General features: G+C 41.7%; 1 protein-coding gene across 1 annotated transcript in view; it reads left to right on the top strand.

Moving 5' to 3' along the window:
- Window positions 1-769: 769 nt before the first annotated feature.
- The window catches only part of rims2a (regulating synaptic membrane exocytosis 2a), a 152,575-nt gene continuing 134,308 nt past the window's right edge, over window positions 770-19,036 (top strand). The window contains exon 1 of the mRNA XM_046044545.1: window positions 770-948. Coding sequence (XP_045900501.1) covers window positions 770-948 — 179 coding nt within the window. The remainder of the gene's footprint in view (window positions 949-19,036) is intronic.

Here is a 19,036-nt window from a genome sequence, read left to right on the forward strand (position 1 = left end):
CCTCCCTCCCCCCATCTCTCTCTGTCATTGCATCCATTTTTGTGCATTTAAGAAATCTCCAAGAATTAGCAACCTGGAGGAAAGGGAGCTAACCAGAGTGACAGAGGAGGGTTAAGGGCTCCAAACGAAAATAAACAAGGACTGGCCGGGCACCTTTTATTCCACCATGCGAGTACAGCCTCTCTAAAGGATGGCAGCGATGGGTTAGACAGGATTTAACATGACTGCAAAATAAAAGGCAAGAGTTTTTTTTTTAATCTTCTGTATTTTTTTTTTTTTTCCTACTATTTAAAAAAATCCCTGGATGGATAGAGGCTTGTGTTTGGAATACTTGAAGTCTGCAGCCTACAGCCTGTGCACTCTTGCTTCGTTTAAGGGCATCTATTTCTAATCTCGAGTGTTTTCTCTTTCAGAAATGTTCATGTGTAGCCTACGTTTGGCGTTTCAAGCTGCAACTGCTTGAATATTGCGAGCTCCCTGTTTGCAGGCGACAGTCACTCGGCTGCAGCGTGTTTGATAACCCCATTATGGGCATTTAATAGATCAGGATGGAGCCTGTAATTAATATTTTGACGCCTTTTCCTGCAGCACAGTGTAATATGTGCATGATATTCCTAACCACGATGCCATGCCGTCTGTAAGCCACTGTGCCTCCAGCAAATGCGACTGCCAGTTAGATTTCTGACTGCATGAAATGTAACAGAGATATCGACCAGAATGCTGCTGGTTGACGGTGCTTTTCTCGTTTTTTAGCCACTGTGTGTAAAAGATGTCTGCTCCACACGGGCCCCGGGGCGGCCCTGGCCCTGCTGCTGCTGCTGCCTCAGCGGCCGGCGCCATGCCGGAGATGCCGGACCTCAGCCACCTCACAGAGGAGGAGAGGAAGATCATCCTCGGTGTCATGGACCGACAGAAGAAGGAGGAAGCGAAGGAACAGTCGATGTTAAAGTAAGGAAAAAGCGGAGATAGTGGGAGCTGTCGGTGCTGTTGGCGGTGGCGAATAACCCCGGGTGTTTGTGGGTTGTTATTAGGCTAGCCTACAGTGTGAATTTGTGTAGCCTAGTTGTCTCTCTGTGAGATACTGGTGGATTATGTTGCCTCCTGACATCCAGGCTAGAGCTTATAGGCTACACTCGACTAGTAGCCGATAGGACCAAGGTGAGATGGACCTTTCCTTCGCTTGGTTATCATTTATTGACTCCCCTTTTAGAAAATAACTTTATTTGAATGGCTTAGTACCATTTTATAATGCGGCAAAACACTCCAACCTATTTCCCCCCACTTTGTTGTGGCTATAGCTGTACTATAATGGGCTGGGTTAGCAGCAGCGGGCGCCATTTTCACGTAAAAAGCACGCCAAATTGCTTAACCTTTCCCCACGAACGTCACCGAGATTACACAATATGACACTGGAAAGATCATTTAAGGTGTCCTTTATGTCGGTGGCGCACGCGGGTTGTGTGTGATTTCAACGTTATAGTCTTGGTAGATCCTGCCCCCCCCCACCACCACCACCCTCTTGTGTACAGATGTCGCTCGGAGCTGTTTCAGCACCACGGCGCTGTCCACTGTAGGGTTTGAGTTTTTAAGGTGGACCGGATTATTTCCGACATCAGCGCTTTAACCTCTGCTTTATGGTGGAATATTACACTCTGTCGTCTTGCCCCAGGTCACAAAAACACACTCACTTGATGTATTGTTAAAAAAAGAATTTGGTCTGACCGTTTTAGGAAAGCCAGGCTAATGAGGAGAGAGGTATTTCGGGGGCGGTGGCCTTAAATATCTCCATCCTGTTGATTTTCTTGTAGATTTACCTCTTCAATGAAAAGTATGCACATGCTTGCATGCTCACAACCCAGGAGCTCTTGTTTTTTGACTATTTTATTTGAATGCAGTATAAATATTAGGCTGCATTTTTGGTGATTACTGTAAGTCGCTCCAAATTCGATGTCTGGCAGGTTCACTGTTGCTGCAGCCTCCCAGCATGGCTAGAGACATCAGGGTAAAAGATGTGTGCCTCTATCACTGGGAGCTTTCTAGAGGCATTAGAGCTGTTCTTTTCCATCATCAAGGACTGTGGCAGCATTCCTAATGGAGTGAAAGTTGTGCAATCCCTACCTTGTGCTACTGCATGATAAACGTGACTCATGTAGCCTAATCCAAGACACGGCTACCTCAGCCGCTGCAGTGCACGCTGTGTGAATCATCCAGGCCTTTTCTGCCTTTCCTCCCCTTTCTCTGCCCCCCACTCCCTCCTCACCAATAGTTGAGCGTTTTTCCTATTTCTCTTTCTCTGAGGTACAGGGGATTGTCAGTTTTAGTCACTCTTAGTCGGACAGTGATGTCAAAGCCTTGTCATGACTGAGCATGGGCAGAAGAGGCTGTTCTTTGGAAAGGGACATGACTGACTGACTGGCTGTCTCACCATAATGTTAGGTAACTCTGATTGCAGGCCACAAGCTGAAAGCATACAAGACACTGGGAGGTCAAAGAGGCCTTTGTATCGATTGCTTGCACGCTAATTAGCATAAGAATTATGTTTCCAGCATGGCTTCTCTCCTGCATGCCTCGGTTGCCTGGGGTTTTATCTTGCCAGCAGGGCTATACTGCACATTTTTGACAGCGGACAAAAGACTTGCAGTAGGGGCTTTCTTTCAGTATTTCATACAGTAAGACTATATTGGTTAATTTTACTGTGTTTCTCTATATGTACAAGGTGACTCATTGTGAGTCAACAAAACAGTAAATCCCCACTTTCTTTACCTCACACAAGCATAACATATCCTAAAGCAGCGTTAATATGCTCAGCCCTGGCATAGGTACAACTGCAGTGGATTAACTTGTCATTGGATGGTTAGCATTTCCAGCAGCGCGGGAAACAAACACCCACACTGCATCGTCTAACCCTATAGCCCATGCATCTGCACTGTCGCAGTCACGATCCAATCCCACAGCAGCTTGGATGGGTTTTTGGTGAAAGTGGCAGTTTGAACATCAAAGTGTGTAATCTAACAGAGGGAATCCTGGGTGGATGGAGGGATGGAGAAGAGAGAGAGAGAGAAGCCTCCAGCTGCAGGGCTTGCCAACTTGCTGTCATCTCACTGGAGGTGCTACAGAGATCGTGAATGGAAATCCAGCACTGCTCACTTGCATGTAATTAGCTACTCTGTCTTAGACTGCTCATGCTTAACAGGCCTGTGTATGTGTGTTTGCAAGTAGAAAATGCGCTGCACCAATGAGAATCTATTTCCAAAAGTCCATAAGGGGGCACTCTATGTATCCATAGCTCATTCTTAGAATTCTGTCCTAGAAAGCTCATCAGTGCTGCAGTGATAAAAGTACATTTAGTACAGAATCTTAACATTTCCACATACAACAACATGCACATAGTCGTCTGCAATTAAGCATGGCTCCAGGTGCATTTGTTCCATTAAACTGAATATGCTGGATGTACCAGCTATCTTGGCTTTCCATGCATCAGTGAGAATCTGGGTAGTACAGTAATGATGGACGTGGAACCCCCACCCCCACCCACCCAGACACAGTGCATCCTACAGGCAGGCATCAGCTGCCTGTGATGGGGTGACACACAGAAAGCCCCGGGCTCCACTTCTCCTTTCTCCCTGCTCCTCCAGTCATCTAGGCCTGCTTCCTGGTTCTGCTTGGTGTGTGTGTTTTTTTGTTTTTTTTGGGGGGTGGAGGGGGGGTTATAGGTGTAGTAATGTTCTCCATCCTAACTCTGACTTTCTCTTTCACACCTTTATCCTCTAATGTTTTGTCATCGTTTCTGTTTCTCTCGCTGCATATAATGGTAGATGTATTATGAAAGGCATGAGCTGATATTCAAGCGCACATGCGCACACACACAAATATGGTAAACTCTGACCTTTTAATCATATCTGTGTGCAATATAGTGATATTTAAGTAAGATCTACTTACTATTTAGCTGTTTTAGCCGCCACTTTAAAGACTGCATAACAAGTGTCCCTGTAAATATCTCAGTTCCTACTCTTCCTTGTGACAGTGTTCAACTCATGAATTGAGGGGGCTGTGTCAGTCGCTCAGGGACGTCCTTTGACAGTGCTAATTATACTGGCTGCCTTGTAGGAGGAACTCCCACTGAGATGCATCTATTCCAGGGCTCTGAAGTGTCTGTTGCTCTGCCATCTATTTGGGTACCCCCATTTTTGTTGACACAAGATGAAGGATGCCCAGAGTTCCTGTTCTGTTTCGTGTATTTGGGAATTAAATATGTATCAGGAGGTGTCAGGATGTTTTATCTCAGAGACAAACATTTTGTCTAAAGACTCCCATCTGAAATAATTTTTGTCTCATTCAAAAAAACTCCGGTTCTTGAAATTTTTGTATTGACACTATTTTCAGTTAGTGCTTCAATTCTATTTTCTAGCAACAATCAGTATAACTGGATCATGATACTGTGATGCGATACTTAAAGTTAAATACTTACAAAAAAGTTATTTAATGAATAGGCAACTTGTCATGACATATATTTACTGTATATAAAAATATGTATCATATATTGCACTTTCACTGAATTGGGGGACTTGCAAAAGACAGATCAAAAATTAAGCGTCAGTGTTCGTGATATCCTGACTTTTCACCCATAATATCAAACTCCAAAAACATTATTTGTGCTTCAGCTTCAGCCCCATGGGACCTTGTTTTGGGAAAAATAATGTAGGTAGTCAATGGTGAGAGACAACAATTTTTCTCGTGAATTGTGCCCTGATTTACAGGCACATGATGTTTGTCATGTATTAAAGGATAATTGTGTCCGTCAAGAAAGCTGCAGTTTGTTGGAAAACTTTAAAGTTGCATTTAGTTTTGTGAGAAAACCGTTGAATGAATTACATCTCTTGTCTCGCACAATTTATGTCAGCAACATGTTAACGCGGTAAATCTAGCTAACGTTCATTGTTAGCTACTAGCTAGCTAATTTAGCTCCACGCACAAATGTACCTCACCTGATGTGTTTAATCCAATGACTCTTGGTCTTTACACCACATCATGTACACATGGAAGCTCTTTGAGGTTAGCTTCAGTCATTGAGAGAAAAAGTTACAACGTCACATAGGTGACTTTTCAACTTGTGGTCTTTGTCATTATGTTTTTTCACAGTTGAACAAAATGTATCAAAATGCGACTTTCTTGACTTTGAAATGTATATTTTAAATTGACCATCATCGTATGTGTAATTCAAAGCACAATTCAATCGGGAACAAAAAAATTCCTTGTTTCTTACCATTGACTACCCTACATATTTTTTCCAAACTGAGGTCTCATTGTGGTCCAGGGCAGGGGACGGATTTAGGGTCTTTGTAGAACCACAGAAGATATAATTCACTATCTACATTACTATTGACAGTACTGTATCAGCTATGTTTACACAATTGGTTAACATGCAACACTGCTATGGCAAGAGGTGTAGAGTGTTTGTGTGTGTGCAGCCAGCATGAAGAGCATTGACCTAGAATTAGCTTTGATTGATCACAACCCATTTCTTTTTACCCCCCACCACCACCACCACCACACACACACACACACACACACAGACAGTCACATACCTCCCCCTTTCCTGGTCATTTATCCAGTAGTGCTCGAGAGCTCTGTGTACCAGCAGGGGCTACATCTACAAAGAGGCCCTGTTGCCCTGGAGGCTATACAGTAGGATCTCAGCCCCCCTGAGAGAGTAGCAGCAGTAGAGTGCACGTTATAGAGGCCCAAGCATTAAAATTTTAAAAAACTTATTATCATGGAAGCAACAATATATGCAAACCATGAGAAAGCCAATGAAACAACACGTGAAACTTGATTGCACTTGTGTAACATATTCTAATGTACAGTAGGCCTACCCAGAAGTGTGTACTGTTTATAGTGTAGTTGAGTTCTTTTACAGTCTAAATAATTGTTCTTCAATTGTAAACCTTGCACAACCTGCTGTTGCAATACTGTACTTAGTTACATTCATGCCAACTGAGCAAATTAGAAAGAGAGAGAGAGAGAGAGCAACCTATGGTTGTGAAATGAGGCGAGGCAATGCTCAGCCTCCCACTGGACAATATACAGTACACATACTCTCTCTCTCTCTGTCTCTGCCTTCCTCTTGTTCCCTTAGTTCACTCACCCATGCTCACTCGCCTTCCCATGCAGAGAGCAGATTCTGTCATGAGCGTTCCAGAGACTCCCATCCCCCATCACTTTCCCCAAGGGAGAGGGAGAGAGAGGGAAAGCGAAAGAGTGGATGCTGTCTTGACTCTATAAAGCAGAATGCACGCCAAATGAATACATCACCATGCCAATTAAAGTAACAGCGTGTTTTGGTTATAGAAGGTTGGCATGTTGTCAAGTAGTTTTGGCTCGGCTGGACAGGAAATCTGGTTAGAACACAATTTCCATCATTAAAATGATATATAATACATGCAATAATATGTTTACAAGCTGCTCGGAAGCTGTGCTATTATAGGAGTGAAGTTGCATTACTGTAGTGTTGCGGTCCTTTGATTTTCTCTTCTCCATCTACTTTTTATTTATTTATTTATTTTTTTTTTTTTTTTACATTTCAGCCATAAACCTATTGTATCTGTCAGATTGCCTCTAGCCCTGTACTTGCATGCGCTCCCTCCCCACCCCCCACCAGTGTCTGAATGTAGGCTAACTATGCTACAGACTCACCTTGGCTGAATCATAGTGTTACTATTTTCATTCTAGTATAAGACTGTTGTTATTTTTCTTGTCAACAAATGTTACCAAAATACCAAACCCAACACTGTGTTAGTTTGTCTCTCAGTAGTTTCTAACTTCTGAGGCACTCGGCCCCAAACCCATTTGTAAAAACAGGTCACAAGTATGTTGTTTTCTTTTTAAAGCAGACCGGAGCAACAATGGCATTCATTTGAAGTTGTGTTTCTGGCCAACTGGAGACTGCAAGTCTAATATCCGCTCTGTGTTTAGCTCTGTGTTTGTCCTTACCAACTAATGAGAAATATATTGTTTTCTTAAGCTTGCTAAATGCTCTACTGTGTTCAAAGACTAGTTGCTAACATTGTCAGTCTGCCATTTGGGGCTGGGCAGGTAGTGTTTATCAGAGTTTTTATTTGTGGGAAACAGCTGCCTGTTGCTGCCAGACACAAAGTTTATGAGAGCAGTGACAATGAAGCAAAACAGTTAAGTTACATAAAAGCAAAACAATGAGCTTAAATGCTGCGTAGAGCTGAGTGGAACTGTTGGGCGGGGCAATAATTCTCAGCAGGTTTGACTTTACAAATGACCCCTTTCACATTACATAGAGCCATTAGACCAATTGTTCATATACAAATATTGATTTATGTCGCTTTAAAAAGGTTAGGTTATTTCTTTAAACAGCTGGGAACTGTAATTTTAGCAGATCTCACTCAAACAGGACTAAATATGCATTTGTTGGGGACTATTTTCATCAGACGGTTGGCGTGCTAGAGAATATTTATGACAGCAGTGCAGTGGATGTGTGGTTGATTCAAAATAAACTACAGTGCCATATGTTCAGGGTAATAAAGGAACATGTCACCAAGTAAAACAGTCTGGCTCACTGTGTTTTTAATTGTTTTTGGACAATGATATAACTCTTCAGGATTAGGCTCATTTGGCTATGGTGGTATGGTTCAATTCATTGTTGGTTTTGGTTGTTTCATTGGATTAGTTAACAATGAAAAAAAGCTTCAATTCTAATTTTATTTTGTGTTTGTATGTATGTTAGGCTGGGCAAGAAAAGTAAAGGACACATGAGGACAAGCTAAGATGGAATAGTAAAGGAGATGAGAGGGCAGGACAGAAGGAAAGAGTAGGAAGGGTTAGTGTAGAGGAGAGGAAATGAGAAGGGACGGGAGGAGAAGAGAGGACAGGAAAAGAGAAGAGAACATCAGAGAGAAAATGAGAGGTGAGACAATGACGTCTGAGATGCTATCAGCTCCCGTTGCTGATATGACAGCCTCAGTCCCCATTGACAGAGCAATCAGCCTGCCATCTCCCATAGCCTGCTGTTCTCTTGCATGGCACAGCACAGCATCGGGCTCTATTGTCTCTCTGGGCTTTGTTCTAAATAACATCTGCATTCATCAGCATAGGTTTTATTCTCTTCTGCAAAGTTTGAAGGGATTTTCCTGCCCCGGGCTGTGCAATTTGAAATGCCCTTGGCGAAACATTACAGTAGGAAAATATTTTAGCTAATTAGTTAACTAGTACAAGGGATGTTGAATATTTATAGTAATGTATAATAAAGTGTACATTGCAGCGCAGGACGATCCCTTTTCACGGACTGTGTTAAATAAGTACTCCTCAAACTGCTATATTTATTTAATATGTATTTAAGCAGTTAATGTGGGACTGGTAATCATAAGCACATACCTTAACGTCACCAATTCAAATCCCCAGCCAGAGCAAGCATTGTTTGTGTTCCAGCTTGCATGTGAAAATGAATTTGAAAAATGTGATGCAATGTATTACTTTCCCCGGATAAATAGACGTTAAAAAGTATAAGATTGCGACATTAGCAACTAGTGATCCTGGACTGAGTCAGAACAGAACCCAAACACAGCTCCAGTACTAGAACATCTGGCCTGTTGTTACATAAGCCTCCCAGCTTGCTGTACAAGAGTAGGCTGAACGACACCATGCAGTATATTAAGAAGGAGAAAAACATATAAAAAGGAGTTGAATAGGAAATGCAAAAGGTAGCCTCAGCCAACCAGAGCAAAGAGAGTAGAAATGTGAGAGCGAAAGGCACCAAGAAAGGGCCACTTTATCACTTTTTTTGCCCATCCACCCTTGAGTAGAGAATGTAGAGGAAGACATACAGCATCTGACCTTCTGTGGCAAGCCCAGTGCTTCTGAGGAACATTTGTCCCTGGCAGTAGTAGCTGGCAGCGTTGATGTTAAAGGTATGTCTAAAAACTGCGGGGTAGGTACAGTGATGATGCAATCGAGACAAGTTTAACACAACACGCTAATGGCTTTACATTACACATACTAATTAAGGATCCGAAACAGGAGACACATTTGTTACAGATTTTTCAAACTGTAAAGGGAAGGCTGTGGGAAAGCGCTGTGTGGTGTCAGTGTAGATGTAGCTAGTGAGGTGTGTGGTGCCTTTTCTCTCCCCTGTGACATTCCCTCAGGAATTGTTTAATGATTGTTGAACCCTGAACTCTGAGGTCAAAGAAAAAGACATTTCTCCACTCTCTACAGCAGAAGTCTCAAACCAGAAACCAGATGGCCATGATCCATGTTTTAATTAGGCTATACCAGTTAGTTCTTACTTTACGGGTGATATGTGAATCAGGGTTTGTCAGTGCCCTTTACTGTACTGTGAGCAAGCAAGTGAGAGGCAGAGACTGAAAGCAAGAGAGAGACAAAGAGATACTTGGATAGAGAAAGGGAGAGACAGTTACAAGGTTTCTGAATGGCCAGTTTCTAAAGGTGGAATATGGCACCAGGTCATCTCAAGCTGATTGCACTCAAAGCGTGAAAACCCTCATGCTGAAATTTGGACTATTAATAGTGGAGACATTCAGCTTTCTGCAGTGGCCGGCAAGCAGCCAGGCATCTAGACAGGCAGCAAGGTCTGCGGTCAGTTAGGCATTCAAGAAAGCCAGGTGGCAAGGCAAAGCAGCTTCCATGACTAGCTCTAACCACCAATAAGACAGAAAACCTCACGAAGAGAGATTAAATTTAGTTAACAGAGCTAATAAAAAAATGATGGAATTGATAAAACAATATTCTGATATTTTTAATGACAGAACCATTTCATTAATCCAGGATAGATCAATGAACATTCATCATAGCTCTTCTTTGCCATTTGTCATAACAGTTTTTACTGTGAAATCTCTTCACAGTTTTCTGATATCAGTTCACACACTTGGCTAGTGTTGTTTGCATGCTCACTTATTAGATTGGTATCTTGCTGGCTAGCAATGAAAGAGGAATAAGCACATTTAGCCTGCAAAGGCATTGCAGTTCAATGTTGTTACTTGTTGGTCCACTTTTAAATAATTTGTCATAATTTCTCAAAACTAAACAAGAGCCAAGTACCAAGAATGGTAGTTTGTGAGGCAACAAAGAGCATTAGGCTTCAATGGGAAAAGCTTGCTATTGAATATTAAATGGAAAATTGCTTATAGCGTTGTAATAAACATTAAGGTTGATCAAATAAAAGGAATTATTTAACACTTTGGGAAATGGGATGGATTAAGTAAGATTTTTATTTTTAAAGAGTAGTTTGCACATTTTGGGAATTACGCTTACCTATTTGCTTTTTGGCCTACGAGCAGATTGATATCAGGCCTGTACCTAAATATGAAGTTAGCGTCTCCAGGTGATTAGCTAGTTAAGGACATCATAAAGATAGGAACCAGGAGGACACAGCTAGCCACCAGAACTAATGAATATGTTATATATGTTTAATCTGTACACAAACATAAACGACAACTTGAAATGTTTTTAAATTTAGACAGCAGGCTAACATTTTCCCTGCTAGGCTAATTTCTTGCTAGGTCAAGCATAAAGACAGTAGAGGCTCACGAATCTTCCAATCTAATGCTTAAGAAAGTAAAAAGGCTTATTTCACTAAATGTTGAACTGTTTTAATATAAAACAATAAAAATCCATCCATCTTCATCATGGCGTTTGCAAAGTCTGTCTGTCAATTTATATTTTCATCAAGTCCAAACTCTCAATTTCAAATGACAGCAAAACATTTCAGTTTTAAGCAAGGCCCACGTCTAGCAGGCCTCTCAGCCAGCTAACAATGTTAAGTACATTAGTTCAAGTAAATGTTGCTGCTAAGGATAAGGAAGTTGTTTTAGACCAGGACACAACCAAGTAAAATTAGACTCTGCACCGGATGCAAGCTCATACATATCATATGGGTAACCTTCATAAGTCCTATTTTTTGTAAAGTAAAGTAAGTTAATTTTCATGTTGCAGATTCTTAAAAAGCGACACAACACAGCACAGACCCTTGTTTGTGAGACTGAGACTAAATACAAAAGTCTAATGTTGAGCTAACCTTTTTCTAATTTAAATTATGGTCATAAGATCCATGGCTATATGAGTAGTGCTAAGCCAAATTAATGTTAAAATGAAAATAATTAAATTATAGCAAGCAATAAAAGGACTTGTTAGTAGCTCCCCCCCCAGATGCGTTGCTCTGTGTGTGAGCTGTTATATTTACTAGCAGTAGTTTACACAGGACGCTCTAATCTTTCCTTCCCTGTGTGTGTTTGTGTGTCTGTCAATGTTCTGCTCATTCAAGACTCAGCTGGTCGGAGCAGGTGCAAGCTGTTGACTCAAACACGTGCATGCTGCTGGTCCTTCTAATATGCCTTTGTGTGGCCCAAAACTCTTACCATCCAGTGCTTTCTATAAACATATGCAGCCTCCCTGTATTTGTCCAACACACACACACACACACACACACACACACACACACACACACAGACATACACAGACATACTATACTCTCAATGAAACACCCACACACTCACACACATTAGCTCAGTTGAATCCTCACAACCAGACAGTAGATTTGATTATGTAATGATTGGTGCGGTGATGGTGTTGGAAAACTTTACATTTGCTTATGCAACCCCAGCTCACATCATAGGGAGTTTTTAAAAAAACTTTTAGAAGATGCATACTATAATCACGTTGTATATTTTTAATGTTGCTGGGAAACTGCTTGCTTTTAATACTTTAGTTTTGTTTTGTTTTTTTTACAAATAATTTCCTGTTTTCCCTGCACATACCGGTAATTCATTTTCCAACCTTTATGGCTCTCTTGTGCTATCATAATTCTCCTCCTATTGCTTTTAATTGGTTATTGTTCTTAGAGGTCTGGCAGGGATCAGGGGTTAAATGTTTAGTAGTATTACAGTATGTACAGTAGATGCTGCTGGAGGTAGATTACAGATGCAGCTGACTGACATAGCAGCCCTTGTCATGATGTCACTAATGCAGCTGTAGCCCTTATATAAGCCCACTGTTTGAACACTACACACAGGCACTACCATGTAACCTACAATTGGACATACTGTACAGTGTATAGACCACTGCTCACACTGCCTAGGGCTGGAGGTGGCTTTGTGGGCACTTTAAATGTATTATTCCACAGATTTAGTATCTGTATGAGTGCACTTGTTAGTGTATTCACAGTTTCTCGGTTTGTGGACTCTTGCGTACAATACAGTTCCCTGAAAATAAGAGTGCAGAGGCCTGTTTTTCATCCCCATCATCTGTCACTGATCAGGAGAGAGTAACAGAGAGCTGATGTTGTGATCCCGGGATCGTGCTCCTCGACCGAAGTCTGATGGAGGATCTCCCATTAATCCCTTAATATCACTCGTCCCACTGCGAGACTGCCACCATCGCCATGGTGATACTGAGATGGCCTGGATGTGTAGTAGTGGAACAAGGAGGGAGGGAGGGTGGTGGGGTGTTGCTGCACAGAAACATAGAAATCCTTCTTTGTAGAACATAAATACAATCACTGAAGAAGTATCTCAAGGCGGGAAAAGCAGGCATTGAAAGTCAGCAGGCATCAGGCCATGAGGAGGAATCGGAGGGGGGGGGGGGGGGGGGGGGGGGGGGGGTGGGCGGCCCGTTTGGATGGTTGGTTGGCTTTAAATCCGTGCGGAGAGGCGGCTAATGCAAGGGAATCCTTTGATTTGGGATTTTACAGCAGCCAAAGTCAAACAGATCTTACCGCCGTCGGACAGATGTCAACAGACAGCAAGTTCAACTTCATTTCAGTCATACAGTATTGTGGTCACATCTGTTTCCTGGCTCAATGTGCCAATTCCTGAAGTCCCATTGCTATATCTTATGTTTTCTATGCAGTTGATAACTTCGTGAGGCTAATGGATACCTCAATTCCAGTGTGTGTAACGTCATACGGCATCTACAGCAATATTTCAGCAATGTGATGGGTGTAACCTGTTTGCAATGAGGTGATATCAGATTCCCTCCATGGTTGTCTGCCTGTGTACACTGTATAGTTAAGCAAGCGGATAGTGACACGCTGTAGCGATGAATTGGACAGGAAGGAGTAAAGCAGGCAAGGCCAACAATAGGCACGGTATCTATTACCTCTCTATTGTTAGCCATGGCCGGGCTATTATTATAGCTCAGAGTGAGACACAGACAGCTGACTGCAGTTTTAGTACAGCCCACCTACTGCTCCCAACCAGGAACAACAACATCAATGAGAGGTCTGGGGATGGCACTTGGGAAGAAGGTATTAGAGTCTGATCATGATCACCTCTAATTCTACTACTAAAATCATATTTAATAATAATAATGTTTATAATAATCAAACCTGAGATGTTCCAGTTACAAGATATTCTCTCACCAAACAAGTCAGTAGGAAAGGCTGAAACTAGGCTTTTGCTGACTATGAGACTGGAAATAATATGGCAATAGCGAGACCGGACAGAATTGGTGCTTGAGGAGCGGTTTGATGTTTCACCATGTATAGTAAAGGGTTAGAAGAGGGCATGGAGACATTCAGCTGTATCTGTCTGGCTATTGGAGCTAGAGACTGAGCTAACGCAGAGGGCGGTGACCTAGCCGTGGTGGGGTTAGAGCTGACTTTTCTAGAGTATTCCCAGTGGAGCTGTTGAGCTGTGTGTGGGAGGGGTTGTGACGTTAGCATGGGACAATGTCAGCTGCCATGAAAGTGCTGATCACAGCCAGAATAAAATGTATCTGTGTCAGGATGAATAAAGTGGGCTGACAGGAGAAGCAACCAAGCATTCACATACAAAGGAAGACAGGCCGGTACTCGCACCATTACGAGAGCAAACAAGCAGCACATATGTGCATGAACACAAGCATTGGTGTGTCACTACCTCAGACTAAATGTTGCTCATATAGTTGATACGTTTCCACTGTACAATAAACAAGCTGTATTAAAATGAATATTGTACATGTGTTTCCTGTAAGCCTTGCATGGAAATACACTTGTGAATGTGTGGGCTGCTGGGTGATTAGCTGACTCTTTGCCACTTGGAAATCTCTCAGGAGGGGAGATATGGAGCAGCTCAATTGAATCCTGGCAGGTAATCTAAGGAAACAGATGGATTTTAGTTATATTTGGCAGCAGATTAGCCACTTCCCCGTTGCTCAGAAAATCTGCTGTTGCCAAGTGTTGTTTGACAATCTGAATATTAGTCCTTGGTCAGGAGGTCTGGCTTGTGCACTGTTAGATTGCCTATTCTGATGAGTGTGCCCCTCGGATTCAATCCTATCTGTGCTTTCTAAGGCCCAGCTGTGGTAGCTGGCCAACCCCTCCACACCGAGGCGCTTGCCCTCTCGCCTTCTCTCCTGCCCTGCCTATCGTGCTGTGCCAGCGCCCCGTGCCAGAGGAAGTTATCAGCGCTCTATCCCCTGCCCCTAATCCTCTCTGTGGTGGAGAGAAAGTGTAAAGTAGTACTTCTTCTGGCATTTATTGGAGAGGTAGAATGAACAGGTGTCTAAAAACCTAATCGTCTGTCTTTAAATGAGCTGCTATTTTCAGTGCACACTTTTCTTTTCTAAAGAGATTTGCAGGGAATGGACAGTAGAGGTGGTACAATGGGAGACTTCTGTTTATATATCTGGGATAATGCTGATGCTGTGCATGTTGCTTTTCCTTCTGTGGCTGGGCAGAGTACAGCAACAAATTCTTAGGGGCTTTGGGTTGAATATAATGTATTTGGAGTTTCTCGTAGATTTGATAGTAATTACTTTTTCTTCCTACTAACTATCCAGCACCTCCTTATTCAGTGTTATTTACAGATTATTTCTTTACAGATATGCACACTATATTATAACACATTGTATACACTACATTTTTCAAAAGGCACATATTCAATCCCAAATGGGACCTGGACATGCAGAGACCAAACAAAATTTAATCAATTACAACTAATTGGAAAAAGTATTTAACACAAACAAGGTGTTGAAGCATGACTAAGAAAAAAACCCCACAACCTTTTATAAAACTAATTTCCTTACTGGTTCTGGCCTTCCCCAAACCACAATGGCAACAAACACTGCTACATTACAACCCAAAGTGTAAGTTATGACACACAGATTTGATTATAGTAGATATTACTCATTATAGAAGTATGATATTCTTATTAAAGTACTAAACACATTCACCCATCTCTCCTCGTTCCATTTCTTTTATTACAAGGTTTTACAGCTGTTTTTAAAATTGAAATTGTATCCCCGGTGTTCAACCTATGCTGGTCTCTGGCACGCTCAAACATCTGGTGCCTGGCCATTCAGCCATTTATATACCTGAGTTTCTCCTAAACAATCAACCCTACATTAGCAGTAGCAGTAACCATTTTATTGATTTAAAGTGTCATGTACTTAAATAAGTGCTTTTATTGTAGTTACAAAATGTAACATATCACTTTATTTTGTACAATTTGTAAGTGGGCCTGTTGTTGCTTAAAAACATGGTAACAGATATTACATGCATAGTCTATATTTCTAATCAATTTTTTCTATTTAAAGAATTATTACAGCCAAGGCAAGAACAGAATTCAGCAGTGTCACTTGAGTGAGATATTTCCTTGTAGGTCACTTGCCTCTGAGTGAGTTCAGACAGACATTAACCTCATCTCCTGGCAGTATTGAATGGCTGTGATGGTGTTAATGATGTATGTAGTTGGTATTTACCCACTGAGCCAGATTACTTCCTTATGATCCAATTATCACTCGGTCTGTTGCGGACTCAGAGGGCCAGCAGGGTCACTGTTTAGCAATGAGATCCTCTATCACAGATTTTCTACTTTAGTGTTGATGCCAAGACGAGGCAGCATCTCAGGGGATATTTAGCTGTTGAGTTGAAAGCCATGTTCACGCGTGTTTTCTTCTACTCAGGTATTCATCAGTGAAAAGTCACACTTTCCCCCGAGGAGAGCGCCTCTACTGTACATCTGACAATATCCCTTCTTCTCTTAGCTGTTCAACCAACATTTGGCTGACTTTTGAAAGAAAATAGAAGAAATGCTGAGCAGCAGTTTGCTTAAAGACAGGATTACAGGGAAGAAGACCTTAGAGCGACTGGCTGGGCATGCCCGGCACACTTTGGGCAGGGGAGGTGGTGTAATTGCAAAGTAATTACGCCTTGGGTGGCAACTGTGGAAGCACAGTAGTGTGACAGAGAATACTGTGTGTGGGTCTGCTGTTAGTGCCTAAAACAGCCAGTTGATCTACAGCCAGCTACTTGATGGATACGAATTCATGTCATTTTTGACATTGATTAGATATTGATACAGCAGGTTGTGCAAATGCAAGTAAAATGTTATGTCGCATAGCTGCCACCTGCATCACGTTCCTGCGCTGGCACCTGACAATCTTTTCCTGGTAATAGTTTAAAAGATAAGCCTGTCAATGTCTATTCCTCCATGTCATAGAGCTCCATTGTTGTCCAGCAACTATTAAAAGCACATGAATGAGCCACATTGTTGCAGCGAGTGTAGTGTATTTTGAGTTGATGCCACAATGGTGCTGTAAATACTGAAATGTGTATCAATTTGTGGCTGAAAATAGTCCCCAGCAAATGCACTATTATACAGAGAACACAGTGTTGGTCTTGGTCCTGTAGTGTGATTTGTTGATAGTAAGAAAAAACATTTTGCTCAGACACAGATACATTTAAATAGATAACTATCATTATAAATGGAAAAGAGATAAGTATCATTAGCTAAGAAATGTATTCGCTAACAGCAGCTAGTGTAAGCTGCGTTGTCATGTCAGTAGAGCTGAAGGTGGTTCAGTTTAGCGTTTTCATCCCATATCACTTCTGCAACCTGCGGAGAAGCAGTTTTTATTAAGTCGACATGGTGAACATCTTAGCAAACCGTTTACACATCCAGCAAACAGCAAAAAATCTGCATTCTTTTGGAGTCTTGTCCACCTGGTGAATTTCAGTCCAAAATCCACTCCTTTTTACTCTGTTTTTGCTCTCCACCATCTCCTGAGGGAAATATCTGGCTTTTTAGCCACAAAATGCTCCTCTGTGTTCACCAGCTAGTCATTCAATTTGTCAGTCTGGCTGTTTGATGCTGGGCAGATAGTGTACAGTGTTTTTTTTTTTGTTGTTGCTGAAAACAGCTTACTGCTGCTGCGTTGATGAGAGCGGTGAGACTGAACCAAAACAGTAAAGTAAGAACAGTATACCTCTGTACAGAGCAGAGGGGAACTGCAGAGTCAGGGTGATAAAATGTTTCTTTAGATATGCAATGACATTCATGTTCACCATAGCTTCTGTAATTTGTTAGTTGATTTGACAATCAGTGCCATATGTTTTGACTGCAATATCAATGAATGATTAGGTCCTCTCTGCCAGGCTTTCACTTGGCAGCTGAGTTCTATGACTCTTAAGTGTGCAAGCCTCTGTTTCTGCTGCCCATCAGAAGTTGTTAGATGCACATTAGCTGTTGCTGGACCTGCTGTGGCGCATTTGACATGCTGCCAGCCTTGTTATGGTTGTGGGGGAATGAGATGATTCAGGGTTCGTTGTACAGCTGTCACATCAGTGTATTTGCCTTAACACAACTGTGGCAAAGGAATAGCAGTTTATGGGTGAAAGAGAGACAGTTTAGAGGGAAGTTATGTTTTAAGACCTTTAGTGTCTCCTCTCCTCTCCTGCCCCCCTCCCCTCCCACTCCCTCCCCTCCCTTCTGCTTATTAGCAGAGATATCTTCAGAGGGCTCAGATTAATTAAATCTCAGGGATCTTACTAAAATGTTAAGGTCCTCGTGGCAGCCCGCTGTGTAATTGTCCTGCTGTCTTTACAGAAGGAGCGGTATCAATCCAGCTCTCTGAAGGATCTCACTCCCATTTAACTTGAATGAAAACCCTCAATAAGAGAGTTGCTGACTTGTTTGCATTTACATAAGAACGGTGTATTTTTGCATCACAGCAAGCACATTTTGGTTTGCCTTTCCTTGGGGGACAGAATCAGTGTTATGTTTCAAGTAATTTCTTAAAGGGACAATGCATGTGCTTCAAGTAGACTTTTGATTTTGTTGATGCCTTTGGTGCTAAGCAGTGTGGCTGGAGTCCAGAACATGTCCTTTTCCTCTCATTTCCTGCTGATGCTGATTTTTATGTGGCTATTGCTGGTCACGCTACCCAGTTTTTGTGGGATTACTGGTGCTACTGGTTCGTGCATCACCTCCTGTACAAACTGTACAAGTTAGTGGCAGGAGGCTATAAAAAGCTTTCACAAATGGTTTATAGTTTCAGCTATTCTTGTGTTCTAATGTTTATGATAACAAATTAACAAAAGACTGAGAAAAGCCTCAGACTGTTACATTAAAGCCTGTTTTTACATGTGCTTTTATTCAGTTACTTCGAGGATCCCACTTTTATGTCTGCAACTAGAGATTTTTGTGTGAATTGATTAGTTTATAAAATGTCAGAAATTTTGGAAAATTGCCATCGTAATGACCATTTTGTCTGAACAAAAGTCCAAAATCCAAACATATTCAATTCACAAACAGATAAAAAGCACAAATTATTCACATTCAATACGATGGTACCAGCAAATGCTTGTCATTTTTGCTTGAAAACTCGACTTCAGCGATTAGTTACCAAAATGTGATTAATTCTCTGTCAATTGACTGATCTATTCACTGACTAATCACGTAAGCTTTAGTGAAACAGTACTGCTGTGCATCCAGTCAGCTGGTTAGTTTTATTTGTAGATAACTAGAATGAGATTCAGCAGGGCTTTGGATGACTACAATAGCAAACAGCTACTGAGCATTACTTTTAAACTCCTCACACTTTCAGGAAAAATAGTTCAACTTCATTTATTTTACTTCCCCTATCTCTGTTCTTCTATTGGTTGCTATTTCCCGTTACATATTTGTAAGTGCAGCATACAGTAGCACAGAAACATTATAGAAATGGCTTAAAATCTACTCGTTACACATTCCCTCATAGAACTCCAGGGTTTATGCAGCTCATCTGTCCACTAGAG

Source organism: Micropterus dolomieu, linkage group LG03 (genome assembly GCF_021292245.1).
Source record: "Micropterus dolomieu isolate WLL.071019.BEF.003 ecotype Adirondacks linkage group LG03, ASM2129224v1, whole genome shotgun sequence".
NCBI lineage: Eukaryota > Metazoa > Chordata > Actinopteri > Centrarchiformes > Centrarchidae > Micropterus > Micropterus dolomieu.